This window comes from Bos taurus, chromosome 22 (genome assembly GCF_002263795.3).
Source record: "Bos taurus isolate L1 Dominette 01449 registration number 42190680 breed Hereford chromosome 22, ARS-UCD2.0, whole genome shotgun sequence".
Taxonomy (NCBI): Eukaryota; Metazoa; Chordata; class Mammalia; order Artiodactyla; family Bovidae; genus Bos; species Bos taurus.
This window is the reverse complement of record NC_037349.1, coordinates 10,907,548-10,931,256: the sequence shown is the minus strand read 5'-3', so window position 1 is coordinate 10,931,256 and position 23,709 is coordinate 10,907,548. Positions and strand designations below refer to the sequence as shown.

The 23,709-nt window shown below is 50.0% G+C and overlaps 1 protein-coding gene across 1 annotated transcript in view; it reads right to left on the bottom strand.

Annotated features, from left to right (window-relative positions):
- The window catches only part of ITGA9 (integrin subunit alpha 9), a 361,696-nt gene extending 338,844 nt beyond the window's left edge, over positions 1 to 22,852 (bottom strand). The window contains exons 1-3 of the mRNA NM_001192718.2: positions 22,527 to 22,852; positions 2,752 to 2,879; positions 512 to 618 (exon numbers count right to left, since the gene is read on the bottom strand). Coding sequence (NP_001179647.1) covers positions 512 to 618; positions 2,752 to 2,879; positions 22,527 to 22,711 — 420 coding nt within the window. The 5' untranslated portion in view covers positions 22,712 to 22,852. The remainder of the gene's footprint in view (positions 1 to 511; positions 619 to 2,751; positions 2,880 to 22,526) is intronic.
- Positions 22,853 to 23,709: the final 857 nt, after the last annotated feature.

Sequence of the window (23,709 nt, the reverse complement as noted above, 5' to 3'; positions counted from 1 at the left end):
CTGCCAGTGCAGGAGGCTCAGGTTGGATACCTAGGTTGGGAAGATTCCCTAGAGAAGGAAACAGCAACCCACTCCAGTATTCTTGCCTGGGAAACCCCATGGACAGAGGAGGCTGGGGAGGGTGGGGCTATAGTTCATGGGATCGCAAAAGTGTCAGACACGACTCAGCAACTAAACAACAACAATTTTATGTAAATTGTAACTCAATTTAAAAAGATACCCACAGGAAAATGCTTATGTAATGATCGAAATTTATTTATACAAAGCACTTTCCACATACATTTCATTTGCCCTTTTTCAATAGCCACATCTCAATACCCTGGAATAGACATGATTAACATTTGACAGACAAAGAAAATAAAAAGATGAATCATTTGTCCAAGCAGTCTTCCAGAAGAGGCAATCTCAAAGCCATGCCCTTATCGCCATGCCATCCAGCTTTGCAAAGGGGTCAAAGTCATTCATTTCCAGGCTGCCACCCCCTCCCCACGGCTCCCCCAGGAGGCCTTACCAGCACACGGCCATCGGCCTTGGGCTGCCGCGCCAGGCTGACCCCCATCCATTCATCATCTCGGTCTTCCCGGCAGGTCTTTCCACAGGGCATGCCCCGATTCTTCCCTGAGGAAAGACAGGAAAGTCAGACCTGGCCTGAGGAACGCTGTTGTCTACCTTCCAAAGGGCAGTCTACAACCCACGCATTTGTTACTGTCAGTGAAAGCAAATCCCTGAGCCCAGTGAGGCCAGACGATACAAGTCAGGGGTGGAGAAGAGAAAGGTTTAGTGCAGGGCCCTGCAAGGAGACAGGTGGCTCGTGCCTTGAAACCCCAAACTCCCAGAAAGCTCTCAGCAAAGGCCTTTCCTAGGAAAGGTGAGGGAGGGGCTGTGACAAACTTCTTGGTGTCAGATCCTTTGTTCCTGAGGTCAGGTCACAATGTTCCCATAAACCTCTACCCAAACCAATGTTATTCTCTGTTCTGACAAGACAGGACTCAAGTCCCAAGACTCAACTCTCATTCTCCGAGGTCCAGGCCTGGCTATGAGGAGGGGTCCCCGAGCAGGCCCATCCCCCTGCCCAAGGGCTGGTCCAGCCCCCAGCCCGGGTCCTCCTGCCAGTGTTCAGCCCAGCTGAGAGGCGGCTCTCAGCCCCAAGTACGCTCAGGGTCAGGGACCATCACTGCTGAGGGAGCCAGGCACCCAGCACCCAGCGGCCCCTAGGCCGCCCAAATGGGGGCTGGGTTCCTCAGACTTCAACCCAGGGAGGCGCCTACTGCCATCGCGCTGCAGAGGTCAGGCGAGATTCCCGCCTCCTCCAGGCCTGGGCCAGGGCCGGTGGGCCGCCGTGACGACGGCTCAGGAGGACACAGCCCTCGGCCTGTCCCCGGGGCCCCGCCTCCCCTGCTGCCTGAGCCTGAAGGCCTGGAGGGCCGGGGAGAAGGCCGACGTCAGCCTCTCACCACACTCTCCGCCGAGAAGAACGCCGCCCTGCCGACCATTGGCGGAGCGTGACCTCTAACCTTCGCGCTAAGGGTCTCGGGGAACAGCTGCACGCCCGCGCCTACCACATCACCAGCCCTTAAATGAGGAACTTGCAACAAGATGTAAATTGACTCCACCACCATGTATGTTGTTTAATTCATCCGACTTTTTTTCATAGCAAGACTTTTCACCAAGGAAGCAAATTGCTGATGTATATTACAAAAAAAGCTCCTTAATTTGTTATGGACCAGTAACAGCCCACAAACCAGTCATGGAGAATGCCACGGACACCTCTCCTATTCTGCTAAAGAGAGGCATGACAATTCCTCATTTAATGAAAATAATAGAAGATCTTGAGGAGAAAGGACTTTGGCGAAATCGAGGACTCGAAGTGATGACTTCCGTAAAATAACTGCTACTTTGAGAACCGACTCTGTGCCAAGCACAGTTCTGTGTATTCACTTCTATTATCCCATCAGTCCTCTCACAGTAATCCCTGTGAGGTGGCTATCATCCTTCTGATTTTACAGGTGAGGAAACTGAGGCCAAAGAGCCTCGGAGACATCCAGTGAGACATCCAGTGAGTCCCAACAAGTAACAGGCAGAGCTGGGCTCCGAACCCAGGCAGATCTGACGTCCAAAGATGATGAACTTTCCATCAGACCAAGGGGGCTTTTAAAAACACCTATCAATCATCTCTTTGCCTACTTAAATCATAAAACCTAACATTGCTTTTAATGGCCTCCCATCTTGTACGTGGAACGGAATCCTAACACCTTACCCCAGTTCACCATGCCATCCTCCCCTGCTTCCATGGTCCCCTGCTTACCACTCCAGGGATGCTGGGGCTTGCTCTGGATTTTAAAATGCCACAAACTTTCCTCCCATTGGAGATTCTGCCTCTAGCACCTGCCCAGCTAAACGCTGTGCATCTTTCCAGTGTCAAAGTCACTTCCCCAGACCCTCCAATCTAGATCAGATCAAATACTCACCTCCCCTCTTCTCTGATCTTTATTTGTTTTAATGTCTTTTTTACCTACTAACTAGTAAGGCCCAGGATAGTAGGATCTTTGTTTGGTATATCCCAGTGCGTAGGAAGTAATAGGTACTGAGCACATGATGAATGGATGGGTAGATGGATGGAAGGAAGGAAGGAAGGGAGGGAAAGAGGGAATGAAAGAGAGATGGAAAAGTGAGTGAATAGTTAGGAAGAAAAAGAGGATAGTATGAGGGTGCAGAACCCATCCCCATCTTGGCAGTGAAAAATCTACCCACCTCGAGCCATGTCCAGTTCGGTGCATCTCCGGTCAGGGTTGGTGTGGACTCGGCACTTAAACACAGCCCCAGGGGACTTCACTGAAGTGCTGTACTTGGAATCCGCCTTTGGTGCACCCACAAGGACCCTGCACATCAAGAATAAAGGGCGTTCGGTCACAATCCAGTGCCAGGCAAGTGCAGTCAATGCTAAATCCTCACCCAGCCGTGAGTGTGTTGTCTGAATGCTCTCTGGGAGACATTCCCCAGAATTATACGGTGCTGAGGGTGGTGGTGGCTGGGGGAGAGGCAGAAGGAAGGGCCTCCTACTGTGAACCCGTCATGATTTTAACGTGCCTAGAGAACATCTGAGTTTGCTTGGGAACACATACCACCAAAGGGTTCCTATCCAGAATGTATAAAGAATTCCCCCAAATCAACAACGAATAATAGACCAAAGACTTGAACAGATGCTTGACAAAAGAAAAGCGGCCAATAAACATATGAAAAGATGCTCAACTCTATCTGTCACCAGAGAAATCCAAATGAGACACCACTTCACATCCTGTAGAAGACTAAAACCAGAAAGACTGAAAACACCAAGTGCTAGCAAGGATACGGAGCACATGGGACCCTCACCCTTCCTGGGCACAGTGTGAATGATCACAACCACTTCGCAAAACAAATCAACTATACAGCTATAGAAAGCTATACAGGTGTCTGCCCTCAGACCCAGCAATCCGCTTTCTAGGAACATACCCAGCAGAAACGCACACATACGTCTACAGGAGACACGCACAAAATATTGGGTCTGTAATGGCCCCAAACTACAAGAAACCCTAAGAGCCATCAATGCTAGAATAACTAAACTGTGGTGTAGAAACAGAATTCTATACAGCAACGAAAAATCAATGAACAGTCGACTGCAACCTCATGGACAAATCTCACAGACACTGAGCAAAAAATACAGGGGACAGTAGTGTACTCAGTGCCTGAATCCGTTTATCTGACATTCAAAAGCAGGTGAAATTTCAGGGTGGTGTTAGAGGTCAGGAACACACTGACCTCTCGGGAGAAGAAGGCAGGGTATAACCAGGAAGAAGGGTTTCTGGAGGAAGGTGCTTGAAAATGTTCTCTTTTTCAAACTGAGTTGTGTTTATACAAATTTGTGAATAATTTAAAATTGTGAAATTTTATTAAAAATTTATGAATAAACAAAAAATGAGAAGTTTAGAAATGCCATTTCTACTGTGTCCCACTCTTGCTCCCCACCCCACGATATGTACCTTTAGGGTGACAGGAAAGAAGTAACAACAGAGTGAAATTATAAACCACAACCTCTAGCCCAAGGCACACCAGAGCTAGATGAGTTTGCCTACAACAGGGCAAGAACGTGGCTCTACGTCCTTCATCTTGAACCAAAAAGCTGCCCTGAGGATGTTGCTGCTGCTGAGTTGCTAAGTCATTTCCGACTGTTTGCAACCCCACAGACTGTAGCCCGCCAGGCTCCTCCTAGCCCATGGGATTCTCCAGGCAAGAATACTGGAGTGGGTTGCCATTTCCTTCTCTGGGGGATCTTCCCAACCCAGGAACTGAACCTGCATCTCCTACTTTGGCAGATGGGTTCTTTACCACTGAGCCACAAGGCAAGTCTGCCCTGGAGATGAACCATCGTCCCCAGCAGGACCCTACTCCCCAGAGGAGAAGAGCAAGATGTGCCAAGACGACAGAGAGACACATTTGGGTATAGAACATGTTACAAAAACAGTTCTGACCTAGAGTTTTGTCCCTAGTTTCTGCAAAGTAGTCAGTGGAAGAGCTGTATCAGAGAATACCAAGCACCCTTGGTCAGGCACGGCTGGCACTGAGCTACAAGGACCTGTACAATGAAACTTTAAACAGAATCCATGCTCATGCTTAAAGAGCAGACAATGCCACGCCACTCACTCAGCGGAACAAGGGCCTATATCTGATTCTGTGAGTTGCCCATATCTCACGCAGCCCAGAAAGGAAGTGCAGTTCCCCTCCCAAGAGTATCAGGCATGTTATGAAAAAGCTCATGGCCCCCTGGCCTGGGAACGGAATGCATTCTCCTTTATGCATCTCTGGACAAGGTGACTAATAGCACAGGTTACAAGGACCTTATACAGCCTCCCTAGGGCAGCAGAAAGCTGAAGCAGGCTCCTCTAACTCGTTTCTGAAAGCCTCCTTCATCTTGGGATCTCAAATGTTCACCCCAACCCTGGTCTCAGAATGACACTGCTCCCCTCAGACACTCCGGCTGAGCAAAGAGGTGTAGACCCTCAGATTAGACCACGGAGGACTGAGACCCTCAGACAGTCATTCAGCAAAGGTTGGCAGAGCCCACGAGGGACACCACCCTAATCTGCTCAGAGACATGGTGTCAGGTTCATAAGGAGCCACATGGGTCCCTGTGCTCAATCCTTCAACCCCCAGGGAACAGGAAGGGTCTCCTTACTGGAGCCTTTCTTTCCAGCTCAGTCTTAGAGTCTGTATATCTGATCCTGTGAGGAATCGAATCACACCACACTGGGTGTGAGAGGAGCCGGGCCCCCAACAGTGGGGGTTCCTCTAAGCTGCCTGCTGCTGCTCAGTAACACCCCAGGATCTGTGCCCCCCTGACCCCGCACCCAGGGCTCCCAGGGCAACTCCCAGCCTCAGTCTCACCACGAGGGGCCACAGCTGCAGAATCCCAAACAGAAGTGGGGCTGGAACCCACTGCCTCTGGAAATCTTAGCAAGCACTTTCCCGAGCAAGCCACGACACCTCCATCACCCACACGAGGGCAGTCGGGCCAGTCTGTGGCTGCTCTCTGACAAACGCAGAATGATCCTCTGAAGGAAACTCCAGTGAGAAGAAAGCCACATTAAGGGATCAATTTCCCCCCTGGCTTTGGGGGCTGAGCTTTGGAGTCACTGGAGCCAGCTCTCTCCGATGCTCGTTGTGTTTGCACAGGTGAGAGGAATTAGTAGTTTGCCATGTCTACGCTGAAACACCCACCACCCTTCCACAAGGCAGACTGCAGGAGCTGCTGCTGCTGCTGCTACTAAGTCGCTTCAGTCGTGTCCAACTCTGTGTGACCCCATAGACGGCACCCCACCAGGCTTCCCCGTCCCTGGGATTCTCCAGGCAAGAACACTGGAGTGGGTTGCCATTTCCTTCTCCAATGTATGAAAGTGAAAAGGGAAAGTGAAGCCGCTCAGTCGTGTCTGACTCTTTGTGATCCCATGGACTGCAGCCTACCAGGCTCCTCCATCCATGGGATTTTCCAGGAGCTGGGGAATGTCAAATTCCTCCTTCACTCCAAAAGCCCCATGGGACAGGGCTGGGTCCAGAAATTCCCACCAACTCCAAATTTATATCAGCACAGTGAATAAATGCTAACTGAAATCAGATCAGATCAGTCGCTCAGTCGTGTCCAACTCTTTGCGACCCCATGAATTGCAGCACGCCAGGCCTCCCTGTCCATCACCAACTCCTGGAGTTCACTCAGACTCAACATCCATCGAGTCAGTGATGCCATCCAGCCATCTCATCCTCTGGCGTCCCCTTCTCCTCCTGCCCACAATCCCTCCCAGCATCAGAGTCTTTTCCAATGAGTCAACTCTTCGCATGAGGTGGCCAAAGTACTGGAGTTTCAGCTTTAGCATCATTCCTTCCAAAGAACACCCAGGGCTGATCTCCTTCAGAATGGACTGGTGGGATCTCCTTGCAGTCCAAGGGACTCTCAAGAGTCTTCTCCAACACCACAGTTCAAAAGCATCAATTCTTCCCGCGCTCAGCCTTCTTCACAGTCCAACTCTCACATCCATACATGACCACAGGAAAAACCATAGCCTTGACTAGACAAACCTTTGTTGGCAAAGTAATGTCTCTGCTTTTGAATATGCTATCTAGGTTGGTCATCACTTTCCTTCCAAGGAGTAAGCGTCTTTTAATTTCATGGCTGCAGTCACCATCTGTAGTGATTTTGGAGCCCAGAAAAATAAAGTCTGACACTGTTTCCACTGTTTCCCCATCCATTCCCCATGAAGTGGTGGGACCGGATGCCATGATCTTCGTTTTCTGAATGTTGAGCTTTAAGCCAACTTTTTCACTCTCTGCTTTCACTTTCATCAAGAGGCTTTTGAGTTCCTCTTCACTTTCTGCCATAAGGGTGGTGTCATCTGTATATCTGAGGTTATTGATATTTCTCCCGGCAATCTTGATTCCAGCTTGTGTTTCTTCCAGTCCAGCGTTTCTCATGAGGTACTCTGCATATAAGTTAAATAAACAGGGTGATAATATACAGCCTTGACGAACTCCTTTTCCTATTTGGAACCAGTCTGTGGTTCCATGTCCAGTTCTAACTGTTGCTTCCTGACCTGCATACAAATTTCTCAAGAGGCAGATCAGGTGGTCTGGTATTCCCATCTCTTTCAGAATTTTCCACAGTTTATTGTGATCCACACAGTCAAAGGCTTTGGCATAGTCAATAAAGCAGAAATAGATGTTTTTCTGGAACTCTTGCTTTTTCTATGATCCAGCGGATGTTGGCAATTTGCTAACTGAAATAGATGCTGCTAAAAACAAACAAAAACGCAAGAACTAAATGAGGGGGAGAATTCACTGTGTACAAAGGAAGGGAAATGGCTGCAAGAAACAATGGCAGGGGACTTTCCTGGCGGTCTAGTGATTAAGACAGCATTCCCAATGCAGGGGTCACAGGTTCCATCCCTGGTTAGGGAACTAAGATCCCACATTCCATACAGCACAGCCAAAAAATAGATCTACATTTAAAATAAAAAAGAAAGAAACAGTGGTCTATTCCTCTATTGGGTATCCAACCTGGAAAGCTTAAATCCCAGGATGGATTCTCCCAGCTGAGAGCTGAGACAGAGAAGCAAAAATTTATTTCAAAATCTAAAGTTGGAGAAGGGAGACTTCCCTGGTGGTCCAGGGGTTGGATCACCACACTTCCACTGCAGGGGGGGCACAGGTTTGATCCCTGGTCAGCGTACTGGGATCTCACATGCCATGTGGCACAGCCCAAAAATAGAGAAAAAAAAATGTTGGAGAAAGGACTTGCTGAATCATACTTTCCTTCGAAGCCCAAGGTACTCAATGGTTCCAACAACAACAGCTGATGAAGTACCCGATTACCACCGTCTGGTTCAAACTCTTAATCAGCTGCTTGGAGGAGGAAGTTTCTTCCCCCCCAATTCCTGTGTGACAGGAAATGAAGCAAGAGATAAGGGGGCATGTGTGCACACATATGCCTGACATTCACAGGGTGGCTCGAGGGAGGACGAGCCTGTATCTCTGTGTTTACAGAACATCATGGCTTCCTCCACAGCCTGGCACTGCTCTTTACCTAGGCTGCAGGCCAGTAAGGCTGCTCCACAGGCCAGCTAATGAGTTTGCCTCTTCTGAAGCCCTGCTATCGGCCGGGCTGATCCTGAGAGAGAGGACAGAGTTCAGGGCATGCCACTGAAAAGATGACATTGGCTTTTTCTCTCACTCTGAGTTACACAGACATACCCTCCCCCTCAAATCTTTCCTGGCACTCTTGATAAGACAGTAAGATGCTTCTTCCTTCTGTACAGTTACCATCTCAAGGAGCCGAGCGTCCCCGCCAACAGGCTCCCCATGAAAAATCATCTGGCTGCTTCGGACCTTTGCTTGACTTCAAGTTGCAGTCCTCAGAGCAGCAGCACGGAGAACCACTGGGAGCATAAGGGGAAGGCAGAATCTCAGGCTCCATCCCCTTTCCACTAGATCAGAACGTGTTTTCTGGGTCTTCCCTGGTGGCCCAGCGGCTAAGACTCTGAGGTCCCAATGCAAGAGGGCAGGATTCGATCCCTGGTCAGGGAACCAGATCCCCACATGTCGCAACTGAGAGTTCAAATGCCACAACTAACGATCCCTCGTGCTGCCACGAAGATCAAAGATCCCGCACATAACAAATAAGACCTGGCACAGCCAGCCAAATAAAAAAAAATAAAACAAATCTGTTTTAAAAAGAACATGCATTTTTTACAAACTCTCCAGGTGACTTCTAAGAAGGGTTCTAGAACCACCTACACTGATTACAATCACTCTCATCTGGGGCCAGTATGAAGAGATGACCCCTGAGAATCAAGCTCTCCTCTATCTCACTCCCAGTTAAAGATGCACAGAAACTGCCCAGGCACTTCCCAGTCTCCTCCTTAACTCAGAACTCGGGTTCCTAATTACAAGGACCACCAGCCTGTATTGGGCACGGGGAGTGTGCAGGTGTTGGGCTAGGCTCCCTCTGGGCTGAACTGCATTTCATCTTCACCACAAGCCTGCGGGAGGCACTGATATTATTCCTCCTTTACAGATGGAGAAGCAGGTGACCACACGAGGTCATGGCACTCACCTGAGCCCACAGAGATGCCAAGTGCAGCACGCACCCTGGCAGTCGGGTGCAGTGCCCACTCCCCTACTCTGCCCTCCCCACATCAGCCAGAAAGGAGGAAAAGGGAGTCGACAGGTGCCAGCCGCTCACAGGTATGACCCTGTCTGGAAAAGGTGCCTCATGCTCTGCAGGTGACCCTGCGCTTAAACTCTGGATTGGAGGCTCCGTCCCCAAAGGATGAGAGGAAGCCTTTCTCCTCCCCATAAGGCTGAACTTCACTCGCCTTCCCACTTTCCCAGAATATTCACTTTGCTGGTGTAAAAGTGCTGCCCAGAGGTTAGCCACCCCCACCCCCTCGCCCCACCCCGCCCCGCCACTCTGAAATTTTATTGAAGTAATGTGTGCATGTGGGCTCAGTCGTATCCGACTCTTTGCAACCTCCATGGACTGTAGCCCCATGGACTGTAACCCCCACAATCTGTAGCCCTGGGTTCTCCAGACCAGAATAGTGGAGTGGGGTGCCATTTCCTTCTCCAGGGGATCTTCCCCACCCAGGGATCAAACCCTCGTCCTGTGTCTCCTGCATTGGCAGGCAAGTACCAGCTAACCCACCGGAGAAGCCATTATTTACAGTTGATTTAAAATGTTCTGTTAATTTCTGCTCTACAGCAAAGCGACTGAGCTATTCATATATGCTGCTGCTGCTGCTGCTGCTGCTGCTGCTGCTGCTAAGTCGCTTCAGTCGTGTCCGACTCCATGCGACCCCATAGACGGCAGCCCACCAGGCTCTGCCGTCCCTGGGATTCTCCAGGCAAGAACACTGGAGTGGGTTGCCACTGCCTTCTCCATTGTGTGAAAGTGAAAAGTGAAAGTGAAGTCACTCAGTCGTGTCCAACTCGAACCGACCCCATGGACTGCAGCCTACCAGGCTCCTCCATCCATGGGATTTTCTAGGCAAGAGTATTGGAGTGGCTTGCCATTGCCTTCTCCGATTCATATATAATCCTTTTCATATTCTTTTCCATTATGGCTTGTCACAGGATATTGAATATACAGTTCCCTGTGCTATACAATATGACCTTGATGTTTAGGAGAGAATAAAAGCAAAACATTCTCTGGTATAAATTGTACCAGTGTAGTCTTAGGTCAGTCTCCCAAGGCATTAGAAACAAAAGCAAAAATAAACAAATGGGACCTGATCAAATTTACAAGGTTTTGCAACAAGGAAACCTAGACAAAATGCAAAAACAACCTACAGAATGAGAGAAGATATTTGCAAACAATGCAACTAACAAGGGATTAATTTCCAAAATATATGAACAGCTTATACAACTCAACAACAACAAAAAAAAACAAGCAACCCAAACAAAAAACGGGCAGAAGACCTAAATAGACATTTCTCCAAAGAAGACGTACAGAAGGCCAATAGGCACATGAAAAGATGCTCAATATTGATAATGACTGCGGCTGCTGCTGCTAAGTCGTTTCAGTCGTGTCCGACTCTGTGCAACCCCATGGACTGCAGCCTACCAGGCTTCTCCGTCCATGGGATTAGAGAAATGCAAATCAAAACTACAATAAGGTGCCGCCTCTCTAAATGAGCAGTTCACGCACCTATCTGGAAATGTGGGCCCATCTGTTCATCTGCCGGCCCCAGCCATGCTCATGGATTGTCTGATTTCCTGTCCGAGGCAATCCTGCCAGGCAGCGTTTCGTGTTTTTACTGAGACGATGGGCACACTGCTCGTAAGTGGCAGGGCTGGGGTCTGAACCCAGGGGCCCACGTCCAAGGGCGTGCTCTTTCCAGTCCCTGTGAACTCCCTCCTATGTGGCAGGTTAAGTGCACTCCATTTTTCCAACACAGCCACTTCCTTGGTTGACCCGTGTCAGGGGAAGCTGGTCACCAGGGCTCCCATCCAGCCACCCATCCAGCTCTGAACCTACCCCTCACCCTCTGAGAGCAAACCACGGGTCAGTTCCCCAGGGACACAGGTAGTAGGAAAGGGTTGAACCACAGCTGCCTCCTCAGGAAGGCTTGGAACGGACACTGTCCCCAAGGTTTCCTCTCTCCCACAAATACCGCAGCAGTGATTCGGAGGCCGAAACTACAGCCAGATCAAGGACAGCAAGTGGGGATTAAAAACCTTAAACCCATTAGGTCTGCTTTCAGGCATTTGATCCCCAAACCAAAACTTCCCCGGGGACCCATGTTTTAGTTACAGGAGTGGAATTCAATCGCTGCATGTCCACCGCACCTCAGGGAAACCCCAGGAATCACTCCACGTCCATTCCTAGGCAAAACACAGCCAGGACTGGATGAGCCGGAGCCAGGAAAGTTACCTGACCATGCCAAATCCTGCACTCCCTGAGAAGGAAACTGGTGGAATTCCACGACCAACGGGGAAAGAACAGAGTCACAGGGAAGGGCCCGCCTCGGAGAGGAATTAAACCCCCTTGGCCGCCCTGGATGGGAATAAAGGGTCCTCAGAGGCTGCTGCCCCGGCCAGGGGCTCAGGCCCTGGTAGATACACCCAGAGACGGAAACATGGCAAAGAGCTGAGGTTTTCCTTCCCCACCTGAGAGCATTAGGTAGACATTAAAATCTGAGAGCCAGAGCACGTTGCAGAACTCCGGAAACCTGGGTCTTGAGGTCTTCCTATTGGTTTCTTGAAAAAATTTTTCTTCTCTAAGAAAAACAGGTCAATACTTTTACATTTACTTTTTTTTTTTTTTGGCTAAGATCCTCACCAGCTCCTTGGAAGTGTGGATTTAGCTCCCAGACTTATCTGGATGCTGGCATGAAGGACAGGGCTCCCCAGAATAGGAATGGCTTCCAATCTGCTCTCTGAGAGAAGGAAGAGCCATGCGAAATGACAGGTTTTATCGCACCCTTGTCAGAATGGCCATCATCAAAAAAGACTGCAGATAACAAATGTAGAGAAAAGGGAACCCTCCCACACTGTTGGTGGGTATGGAAACTGGGGCAGCCACCATGGAGGTTCCTTAAAAACCTGAAAATAGAATCCCCATACGATCCACAATTCCATTCGTAGAAAACAAAAACACTAATTTGAAAAGATACATGCATCCCAATATTCACAGCAGTATTATTTACAATAGCCAAGACTTGGAAGCAACCTAAGTGTCCAGCGACAGATGAATGGATAAAGATGTGGTATATATACAATGTGATATTACTCAGCCACAAGAAAGCAAGCAAATGGCAAAATTTCAAGAACATGGGTGGACTTGGACGGTGTTATGCTTGGTGAAATAAGTCAGAGAAAGACACATACTATATGCAATCACTCATGTGTGGAACCTAAACCATAAAACAAAAAAATGAACATAACAAAACAGAAACAGACTCAGATACAGGGAACTAGTGCTCGCCAAAGGGGAGAGGGAAGCAGGGAGGAGCAAGACAGTGGTAGGAAATTGTGCGTGTGTTAGTCACTCGATCGTGTCTGACTCTTGCGACCCCATGGACTGTAGCCCACCAGGCTCCTCTGTCCACAGAATTCTCCAAGCAAGAATACTGGAGTGGGTTGCCATTCCAGTTTCCACGGGATTTTCCTGACCTAGGGATTGAACCCAGGTCTCTGCATTGCAGGCAGATTCTTTACTGCCTGAGCTACCAAGGAAGCCCTAAAGAGGTACAAATTACTGTACATAAATAAGCTACAAGCATACATTGAACAGCACAGGGAATGTAGTCAATATTTTATAATTACTTTATAAGAAGTATAATCTATAAAAATATTGAATCACTATGTTGTACACTTGAAACACATAATATTGTAAACCAATTATACTTGGATTTTAAAAAGATTTTTAAAAACTTCAGGCTTTACAGTCCCACAAGTCTCCTATGAAAATAGCCAACTCAGATCTTTGGAAACAGACATATGAATAAATAAACAAAAATGCAGACTGATGCTGGGCATGACCAAAATTTTACAGACGACACATAATAAAGAGCGTCTCATTCATTTCTGTATGGAGTGCTGATGCTCAAATTTTGATAAATGAATGAATCAACAAATGCTCTGAAAGCAAAATTTTAGCATATGAAGTCAGGATGAAGATCATTAGCTTGGAATGCTGGCTCAAAGAAACAGGAAGAAACAGCTACTCAGATTTATCCAGGTTCTACTACGTGGTACACGTTATGTTTCAGGCTTTGCAGACATAATCTCATTTAATTCCCCCCACAATGTCATGCAGTACAAACTCTCTTTGTTCCTCTTTCACAGAGGAGAGACTGAGGCTCAAACACCTAAAGCAACTTGCTAAGAACACACAGCTTCTAAATGGGGGCGAAGGCAGGCTGGCAGGGCCACTGTACATCTCGGCAGCGCACCTGCTATGGCTCAGACCACAGATTTGGTTGTTGCTAGGGAACCAGGTGGCAACCCACTCCAGTGTTCTTGCCTGGAGAATCCCAGGGACGGGGGAGCCTGGTGGGCTGCCGTCTATAGGGTCGCACAGAGTCGGACATGACTGAAGTGACTTAGCAGCAGCAGCAGGGAACCAGGGGCCCTAAGGAAGGCAGAGTCAGGAAGGACCCCACTCCCCTGAGTGTAGAACATCCACTTCAGGACCCGAGCTGGTGGAGAGGTGGTGCCAGGACCCTGCATACTGCTGCCCTTGGAGGGGCCTGCACACAGCCAACTTTGCTCTGGGGTGTGTGCGTGTTGCAGCATTTCCAGGCTAGACAGTCCAGAAGGGCTGGGAGAGGTTCAACATACCAACAGATGAACTGAGATGGAAGAAATTCATCCCATGCCTTTTTGACGCTGAGCTTTGCAGGGGGCGGGGGGCAGACCTAAATCATCTTTGCTCTCATACTTCTGGCCATTTATACAGAAATTCTGAGGCTGAGTGGGTTTCTTTAACAATATTACAAATCCAGGAGTGAATCCTGAACACCAGCAGAGGTGGCATCCTTCCCCATCTACTCTCCAAAGGAAACTTTTTCAGTAAGCCGTGGGAGCCAGGAGCACTCAAGGGAGCAGATGGAGGGAGGGAAACCCAGAGAGGTTAGGATGGATACAGGGAATTCCAGAACGTTCCATATTTCCTAGGACATATCTGTCCTAACTGTGACCTAGGGTGAGCGAAGACCCTACAAACATCCCTGGCAGGATGACTGGTCCCTCTTTCCTGAGGGACTGAGCATCTCTGGAAAGCAAAACCCCAGTATCTCCACACAGGTAGCCAGTGGGTCCTGAATAAACATCTGCAAAGGGTGTCATTGGTAAGCTTCCAGAACCTTCTCAGGAAAGCAGGACAGAGTCTCACAACACAGATGTCTGGGTGCCTTGAGGCCCTAAACTCTTCTTGAGAGGCAAAGGTGCAGGCCTCAGTTCAACTACTCTGTCCCTCCATGCCTCAGTTTCCCCCTTGTGAATGAGGCTACAATGACGACTAGCTGAAGCAATTGTAGGGAATGTTGAGTCAATACACATGAAGCAGGTAGAACGGTACTCAACATGGGCTAAGCAATCAGCAGTGCTGTGGCTGCCGCTGCTACAAATTTAAACTCGTAACAAGAGTCCCAGAAAAGCAGAAACTGGGGACCAAGTGACCCTGTGGTTTCAAAGACTGGATTCTCACCAATCTTGGATTCGCTTTCACTTCCTAAGGCTCCCTCTAGCAAAAAAAAAAAAAAAAAAAGGTGATGATCAAACACTTTTCTCTGCTTCGGCCTCAGTTCAACTACTCTGTCCCTCCAGATCCACACAGCTTAAGGCTTTGTGGGTCACAAGATACCAGGGTTGCAGCTCTGGTCAGAGGCTCAGGATAAGGTGGGAGCTCTCTTCCTCCTCCGCCCCTCGCCTGTGATTTCCCCGAGGTCAGGAAGAGTCACCCTGCAAGTCTGCTTCGGGGCTTATCCTAACAGCCCAGAATCCCAGCACTGCCTGGGCTGATACAGCAGGATGAGCAGGAGCACAGATTATCCCTGCCACGCCACAGGCCGAGGGACACACCTCACACGACCCTTCACACATGACGGGCTCCGTGTCTACCACTGAGCCCAGCACCTCGTCCATCGGGCTGCAAGGGGACAGTGAGCTGACAGCCGCCAGCTGCCGCCCCTTTCAGGCAATCAAGCTGAGGCCAGGCCTTCCCCAGGCAACCACGGGGGCTGACTATGATCATATGGGGTGCTGGGGATTGGGGATGCCCCTGTTGAGTTAGCTAAGACTTCTTCTTACTGATGTTTATTGAAGTATAGTTGAATTACAACATTGTTAATTCCTACTATAGAGCAAAGTGATTCAGTTGTGTGTATATATATATATTATATATATATATACACATTCTTTTTTTAAATATTCTTTTCCACTATGGCTTATCATAGGATATTTTTTAAATTGGAGGACAGTTACTTTACAATGTTGTGTTAGTTTCTGCTGTACAGCAATGTGAATCAGCTGTTAAGTATACTTATATCTTATTCCTCTTGACTCTCCCTCCCACCCCCTCATCGCACCCATCTAGGTCATCACGGAGCACCAGGCTGAGTTCCCTATTCTATACAGCAGCTTCCCCCTAAGTTGACTGAGACTTTTATCAGGCCCGCATCACCGTCTGAGGCTTTCCCTGCCCAATTCTGTTTCATCTCCCCTGTTCTTTCATCCGCCTTACTCCCCGTACCCATAATTCTTTTCAACTCCTATCTCTGTCTTAGCATCTGCTTCCCAGAGGACCCAGACTGACCGAGGGCCCCAGTGCACACTGATTAGCCAAGGCTGGAATGGACCCTGGTCAAGGCATGTAACTCCGTGAGCCTTACTTCTCCATCTGGCAAACTAGACACCAGTCACCATGTGGTCCTGAAGATTCCCCTAGAGACTATCACACTTGTGAAAGATTGGACCTCTTGCAGATGCCCAGCAAGTCCTATCTGATGGGGTCATTTGTTTTGATTTCTTAAAGTTACATTTCTTAAAGTTTCAAGTTAAACCCTTGAAAGCAAGTGGTTTCTGAGAACACCATGGCTGCTTTTAATAAATGTGACAACAGCATCCTCCGCAGACAGATCACAATGGGAGTTATCAGAAGGAGACTGTTTCCTGACCAGCAGCAGCTCGCTGGGGACTCAGAGCTGGCCGGGGCCCGGCCCTTCACACTCTCACACTCTGGGCTGTTAGAGACTGGCTGGAGAGAGTCTGTCTTCTTGCCTTGGAAGGTTCTCTCCGGAGTGTGACAGCTGCCTCTGCCCCGGCCAGTGTTCAGCACTAGCTCAGGAAACAGCACCCTTGCCAGTTTCTTGAGATCTTCAGGGAAATGTCACGGAAACCCTCAAGGGATGCTGTCCAGGGCCCCTTAGAACTGGGGCCTCATACGCGTGTCATCTCTTCTTGAGCACTTTCAAAAAGCAGGCACTGCAGGGCTAGTAAGAACCTGGAACAAGATCTGAAAAAGCTACTTCCAGAAAACCCAGATGGGGAAGTGGGGTTACAGCCCAGCCTGAGAGCTGGGCAAAGACCTCGCCACAGGGGTTATGAGACAGCCTGGCTGCCACCAGCATCTCTGGGTGCCTCTGCACAAAGCCAGGTCGGGGTGGGGAACAGGGCCCATGGTCCCAGCATCCCCCTTCCAAAGGTTCTATTTTCATGGGGCTCTTTTCTGCCTATCAGAACTCCCCCTGCCTGCCTGAGGACCTGCCCTCCCACATCGGAGCCCACATCTTATTTCTGCCTGACGTACAAGGGGAGAAGCCCACAGTCTTCTCATCCATCAGGCTGAGTGCATTTTTCATTCTTGAATCGCTAGCCCTCAGCATAGAGCAGGCACTCCAATGTTTGATGGATGAAAAGAGGCTGACAGCTATTAAGTTTTAATTAAATTTAAGCTCCCTCATTTCAGTTTTAATACTCAGATATGCAGAGGCTGACTTTTTTTTCTTGGTTACATTGCCTTTGGATCTCTATTGAGCTGTTTAAGACACAAGTCAGGGACTTCCCTGGCAGTCTGGTGGTTAAGACTTCACCTTCCAATGCAGGGGGTGCCAGTTTGATCCCTGATCAGGGAACTAAGATACCACATGCCTCATGGCCAAAAAATCAAAACATAATACAGAAGTGATATTGTAACAAATTCAATAGTAACTTAAAAAAAAAAAAGACACAAGTCATTGCTTCAAACAAGCACTGGAACTCTCCACAATGGTGAAAATGTTCTGTGTGCTGTTGAAAACAGCACCCATAAGGCACCTGTGGCTACTGACAAGTTGAAATGTGGTGGTGTGACTGCAGGTCTGAATTCTTCATTTTATTTGGCTGCAATTTTTTTTTTTTTTTGGCTACACGGTATGGGATGCAGGATCTTAGCTCCCCAACCAGGGATCAAACCCATGCCCTCAGCAGTGAAAGCACAGTCTTAACCACTGGACCACCTGGGAAATCCCTGGTAGTAATTAATTCAAATGGCAATACAGCTGGCTCGTGGCCACTGCACTGGCAGTGCAGAACCAGCTAGCTTGTTCTCTTAATTCTCAAGCTTCATGCAAATGAGAGGATGCCATGTTCCCCTCGGCTCTGAATCGCCTCCTGTTCCTCACTGAGTGATGCTCAGACAACCTTAACAAAGCGAATGCCGGCGCCTCTTCCATTTCCGAGCACTTGCTCTGGGCCGGAGCACAGCCGTCTTGATGTGTCCCGGGAGATGGGGCAGGAAGCACGTCTCCAGAAAGGAAGCCAGGGCACCCAACCGCCTCAGACTCCGGGGCGTCTGGGGCCCAGAGGAAGGAGGGGAGGGGAGGGTGTGAAAGAACCCCGTTCCGGGGCCTGGACGCCTGCCGGGCTGCATGTATTTATCTCACAGGGTGTCACAGTTGTCTGCCCTGCAGCTGAGGGACTGTCCATGTCTACAGGAAGGGGACAGAAATCTGCTCTGTCCGTGTTCCCTGGTACCTCTTGCTTGTTGTTCAAATGGGGCAAGAAGAGCTGGGGGTGGCAGGTTTGGGAGAGGACGCTAGCTCAGGGCAGGCAGACAGGGATCACTGGGAAAAAACAGAAACCGAGTCCCTTGCTGTTTGCATCCAAACCGATACCAGCGACGTCTATCACACTCCCTGGGGTACTGCGGTCCATCTGGCCAGGGGGACAACGCTCACTGCCCAGAGCATGCGGCAGAGGCCACTCAAGCCACACCCTCGGAGAGAGGTGGGGTCGTGCTCCGTTCTCAACGCAGCATGACTGCAAGTGCAGGATGAGGGTCCGCGGCTCAGAAGGCAAGCCCCCCACCACCACCCCACACACGGAGAGCTAGGACCTCAGGTCAGTGACAATTCTGGTTTAAAAACGAAATGCTTGGAATGCTCAGTTATGGGGTTCGAGAAGACACAGACTAGTCCCCATAACTAGTTCTGCTGACAGAGCACATGCGGGTGCTCTGTGATGTGTGCCTGGGGGGCCCTCGGTCCGGGGACCCCTCCTCTCTGACCCCTGCAGAGCCCCCACTCTCCCCGCCACGCAGCACTCCCCTCCCTCCTTACCTTACACAAGACAAATCCTCCCACCTGTAAAAGGTGTTTAATTAGCATGAGGCAAAACTATTAAACCATGAAAGACTGAATGAAGAAGCTACAGAATAATCTCTGCTCAAGAAGAAAGACGAAAGACATGAGGTTTAGTGAACACCGCCTTCTGTTCCATTCAGAGTTTCAATACATGACTTTTCCTCGTCAAGTCTACCACTTACACCCAACCCGACTCTGTCATCTTTTTGAAGTCTCCTTCATGTAGGTGGCTCTGCTCCCCCATTGGACTGGAGCAGCCCTTTGGTACATTACTCCACAATTAATACATCCCCCTAAAGTTCACATTTCAGCTTCATTGGCACTATGGAAACTCAGAGAAAATGCCTGAAAGCCTCCCTCCCTCTCTGACAGAGTGATTCTAAGCCCAGGAACTTATGCAAAGGAAATAATTAAGGATGTCCGCAAGGCTTTTGTTAGAAGGATGTTTACCCTGCTGCTGTTTATAATCGTGAATCATTGGAAACAACTTGCCTGTCCCTCAAGCAAAGCTAAAAGATCCAGGACCCAAGAACTGCCTGGTAGGTAGAGCCCAACCATCAGTCACTAAGTCAATCAATAAACCCCAGAGCTGAAAGTTAAGGTAGAGACCGAGTAGCAGTTCCAGATTCCACAGGGCCTGAATCCTACAAATACAGGACAACTACCCTTAAGAAAATGAATACAAAATTATGAGTACAGAATTAAGCACAGGGCCTGGGTAGAGGCCTATGCAAGTGGGAGGCCTTTGGAGGAAGTTTCGTGATTATCACAGTAAGTCTAGCCTCTAAAGATAGAAGGAAAAGAAAGAAGAAAATAGGAGATGCTGGAAGTCTCTTCCTTCAAAGGCCATGGTATACCAAGACTGGGCAACCCAGTCAGCAGAGAATAATGTTCAAGGTCTAAGACCGAGAAGCGAGAGAAGGGAGACAAGATGCTTGGCGCTGGTTGAGTCGCTCAGTCATGTCTGAGCCCATGGACTGTAGCCTGCCAGGCCCCTCTGTCCATGGGATTCTCCAGGCAAGAATACTGGAGTGGGTTGCCATTCCCTTCTCCAGAGGATCTTCCTGATGCAGGAATCAAACCTGGGTCTCCTGCATTGCAGGCAGATTCTTTACTGACTAAGCTATGACAAAAGCCCAAGATGCTTGGAAGAAACAGCAGAAGGATACAAGTCAAGGAGATAAGCAAGAACTAATACAAAATCAAGGCAGTGTGGAGTAGGGGAGAGGCAAAGGAAAAGCTGCTTTAAATAGATCACAGGAGGGATTAGTTGGTACTTGAAAATTTATAGGGACAAGAAGTCAGATAAAAAGAGCAGGCTGTTGGGAGATTGGGATTCTACTATGTGTAAAATAGGAAATTAATGAGAACCTACTGTAGAGCATAGGGAACCCTACATAATACTCTGTGGTGATAGAAAGGGAAAGGAAATCCAAGCAAGAGGGGATATACATACATGTATCACTGATTCACCTTGTACAGTGGAAACTACCATGACACTGTAAAGCAACTATACTCCAAGAGAATTTAATAAAAATAAGTCATGGAGATGTAATATGCAGCACGGTGACTATAGTTAACAATATTGTATTGCATATTTAAAAGTTGCTAAGAGAGTAGTAAAGTCTTCAAAGTTCTCATGGCACACCAAATTGTAACTGTGTCTGATGACCGATGTTAGGATGAACTTATTGTGGTGACCATTTCAAAATATATATGTATATCAAGTCATTATGCTGTACACCTGGAATTAATGTTATGTGTGAATTATATCTCAATAATAATATAAAAAAAGAATAAGAAAAAAAAGAGCAGCCCACTCAGTATAAGAAGCAGAGAGAAAGCTTTTGAGACCAGCAGCCTGGCTGTGATGAGGGGCTCCTCTGAATCCCTGAAATATCTGCCCCACATCTCCCGTGACACCACGGCCACTAACCAGCATGACCCTCCATCCTCAACCCCTCTCTGCCACATACCCTGGGTCTTTCCCTGCACTTGCCAAATTTATTCACATCACACAGGCTTTCCTCATCCCCTTTTTTAAAACAAAGCAGACTGGGAACATCCCTGGTGGTCCAATAGTTAAGACTGTGCTTCCACTGCAGGGGGCCCAGGTTTGATCTCTGGTTGGGGACCTAAAGATCCTACATGCAGTGCGGCTTGGCCAAAAGACTTTAAAAACAAAAAAAGCAGACTGAACTCTTTTTCCAGGTCTTGACTCCCCCTACTTGCTCTGAGCTAGGGCAGCTTCCACCTGCGGCCCGTCCAAGTCCAGGAGGTAGGTCCTGGCAGCTCTCTGTACGGTAAAGGTCCTCCCGCATCAGTGATGCTTCAGCTTCCCCGCCTGCCCCTCCTCAGCAGCCCCCTGCCCCGACTAGTCCTATTTTTGACAGCCCTCCCCACATGCTTTGTGCCAAGGTCACACGGTCCCGGAGCCTAGCCTCGGATCCTGGGATGTGTTCTCTACCTGCTCCTGCCCAGGCCACCTTCTCTACCAAATTCAAAGTCCACAGGGCACACTGAGTACACGGGATGACACAGAAAAGGTGTCAGCCTGCTTTGCTGTCAAGGGGGGATTTGGCAATTGCAGGAAATGACAGTTGGCCTTTAACTCAGGAACTGGGGTAAACAGTAGGGAGGGAGACAGGGAACTGGGCAGGAGCTACACAAAGACCTTCAAAGCTGGTTCTCCTGGAGGCAGCTCTCCTAAACGTCATGATTGTTAAAGGGCTGGCAGGTCACAAAGTTCCCGATTTTCCAGGAATGCTCAAGACGAATCTACCAACCCTCCCAGTTCCATCAGTCTCTGTCCAATTCCAGGCGGAACTGCAAGCTGAGCACAGAGGAGGTCTTTGCCCTTCCAGCCTGCAATCCCTAAGGATGCTCACAATAAAACCAGTCCAGGACTAGCTGCCGCCTAGGCCCCACTGGGGAACTATCCACCCTCTAACTCTTTGAGGAGTGCCTGACCCCTCCTGGGGTTGTTTCATTTGCCCTTAGGCGGGAGGAAAGGGCCAAGGAGAGACCAACCTCCCTGGTGCTTCTCCTCTGGGGTTGGCCACTCAAGCTCTGTGCCCCTTTGCAGATGGTGCCTAATGAGGAGAGCTCTCAGGGGGACTTTCAGGGGGCAGCTGTCCTCCTCGACCTCTATACAGTGCTTGTCTCCAGGGCAGCCGCCTCCATGTGTGGTGAGACCCAGGCCGCCCCAGAAATCACTCACTAGCCAGCCCTACCGGCCTTGTCACTGAGTGTCCTGGATTGTCCCCCTTCCCTGCCTTCCCGACCCTCTCGGCTCGCTTCCCCAGAGGGCCTGATGAGCCTGAGGACCACTCAGTTGGCATCTCCCCCAGGAACACCGAGCCCACTCCCCCTCGCATTTCGCGGTTACACCGCTTCCAGCTGCAAAGCCGGCAGGAGACGCCTAAACCGGGAGAGTTGGGGGGGCGGGGGGTGTCACCAAGAGTTCTCGAAACTGAGAAGTCTGCCGGTCACCCCGGAGAGGGACGTTCGAGGTGCTGGCCCGGCCTCCCGAGCCCCGTGGAGGCAGAGGAACCAAGTTACTTCGCGCCCCTGAGTTAAGCCGAGACTGCCTGGGAGGCCGAGGGGCAATCCCGGCGGTTCTCCCACCCGGAGAGGCGCCCGGCCCCCTCCTCCTGGGGAGCCCACCGGGTCGTCCGGGAGCGGAGACCGTGTCTTCCCTCGTCCCTTCTTTTCCTAGGCGGCCGGGCTGCACGCAACGGAGACATTTAAATCGCCCCCTCGGGACGGCGGCATGGAGAGGCCGGAAAGGCGGCGGCGGCCTCGGGGCTGCAGCGGGACCGGGCCGGGCCGGGCCGGGCCGGGCCGGGCTGCGGTCGGGGTCCGGGCCGGGAGGGCACTCACCAGCGCGTGTTGTCGTGGAAGTGCTCCAGCACCGCGTAGCCGAAGAAGGACCCGGCAGGACCTTGGAAGCGCACTGGGCGCTGCGGGTCCAGGTTGTAGGCGCCCGCAGGGGTCCCTGCAGCCACCAACGCCAGGAGCAGCGCGCGGAGCCCCCCGGCGCCCCTCTGCGCCGCCGAGCCGCCCATCCCCAGCTGGCCGCCGCCCTCCCCTGAGCCCCGCGAGCAGGGCGCCGAGCGCGCCGGCGGAGGGGCCGAGGGGTCCGCCGACGGCCGAGAGTCTCCTGGGGGCCGGAACTCTGCGCTCGGGCTCAGGAGGGACGCGGTGCCGGGCTGGGGGCGGTGGGCCGAGCGGGAGCCGTAGGACAGCACAGGGGCGGCCCGGAGCGGCCGGCGTCCTCTGTCCAGCCGAGAAGTGTGCGCGCTCGGAGCGAGTGGGTCCCGGGCCGGGCGGCGCTGGACTGCGGAGAGGCGCGCCCGCGGGGTGGGCGGCCTGAGTGGCCGGCGGCGGAACGGCGCAGCAGCGCTCCCTGCGGGCCGCGAGCCCGGCACCACCTCCCGCGGCCGCGGAGGAGCCCAGAGACCCGCCCCAGCGCCCAGTGTCCCCGGCGAGCCCTGGGCGCCGGGTCCTGAGCCCACCCTACTTGTATTTTGTGTTTTTACTCTTTATTTCTTGATATGTCTTTGTAGGAACCATTAATTTTATTAATTTTTTTAAAGAACCCACTTTTAACGTTAATGATTTTATTTCTGTAACGCATTTACTTTCCAATTTTAAAATTTTATCAATTTGTTTTTTACCTTTCTTTTCTTCTACTTTCTCTAGATTTGCAACATTTTTCTCTAGTACCATGAGATGAACGCTTAGATTTTTAGCCTTACGATTTTTCTTTTTCTAATATATATTATTTGTAATATGCATTATATATAAATATTATACTGCTCCTTGGAAGAAAAGCTATGACCAACCTAGACAGCATATTAAAATACAGAGTACTTACTTTGCCAACAAAGGTCTGTCTAGTCAAAGCTATGGTTTTTCCAGTAGTCATGTATGGATATGAGAGTTAGACCATAAAGAAAGGTGAGCGCCAAAGAATTGATGCTTTTGAACTGTGGTGTTGGAGAAGACTCCTGAGAATCCCTTGGACAGCAAGGAGATCCAACCAGTCCATCCTAAAGGAGAT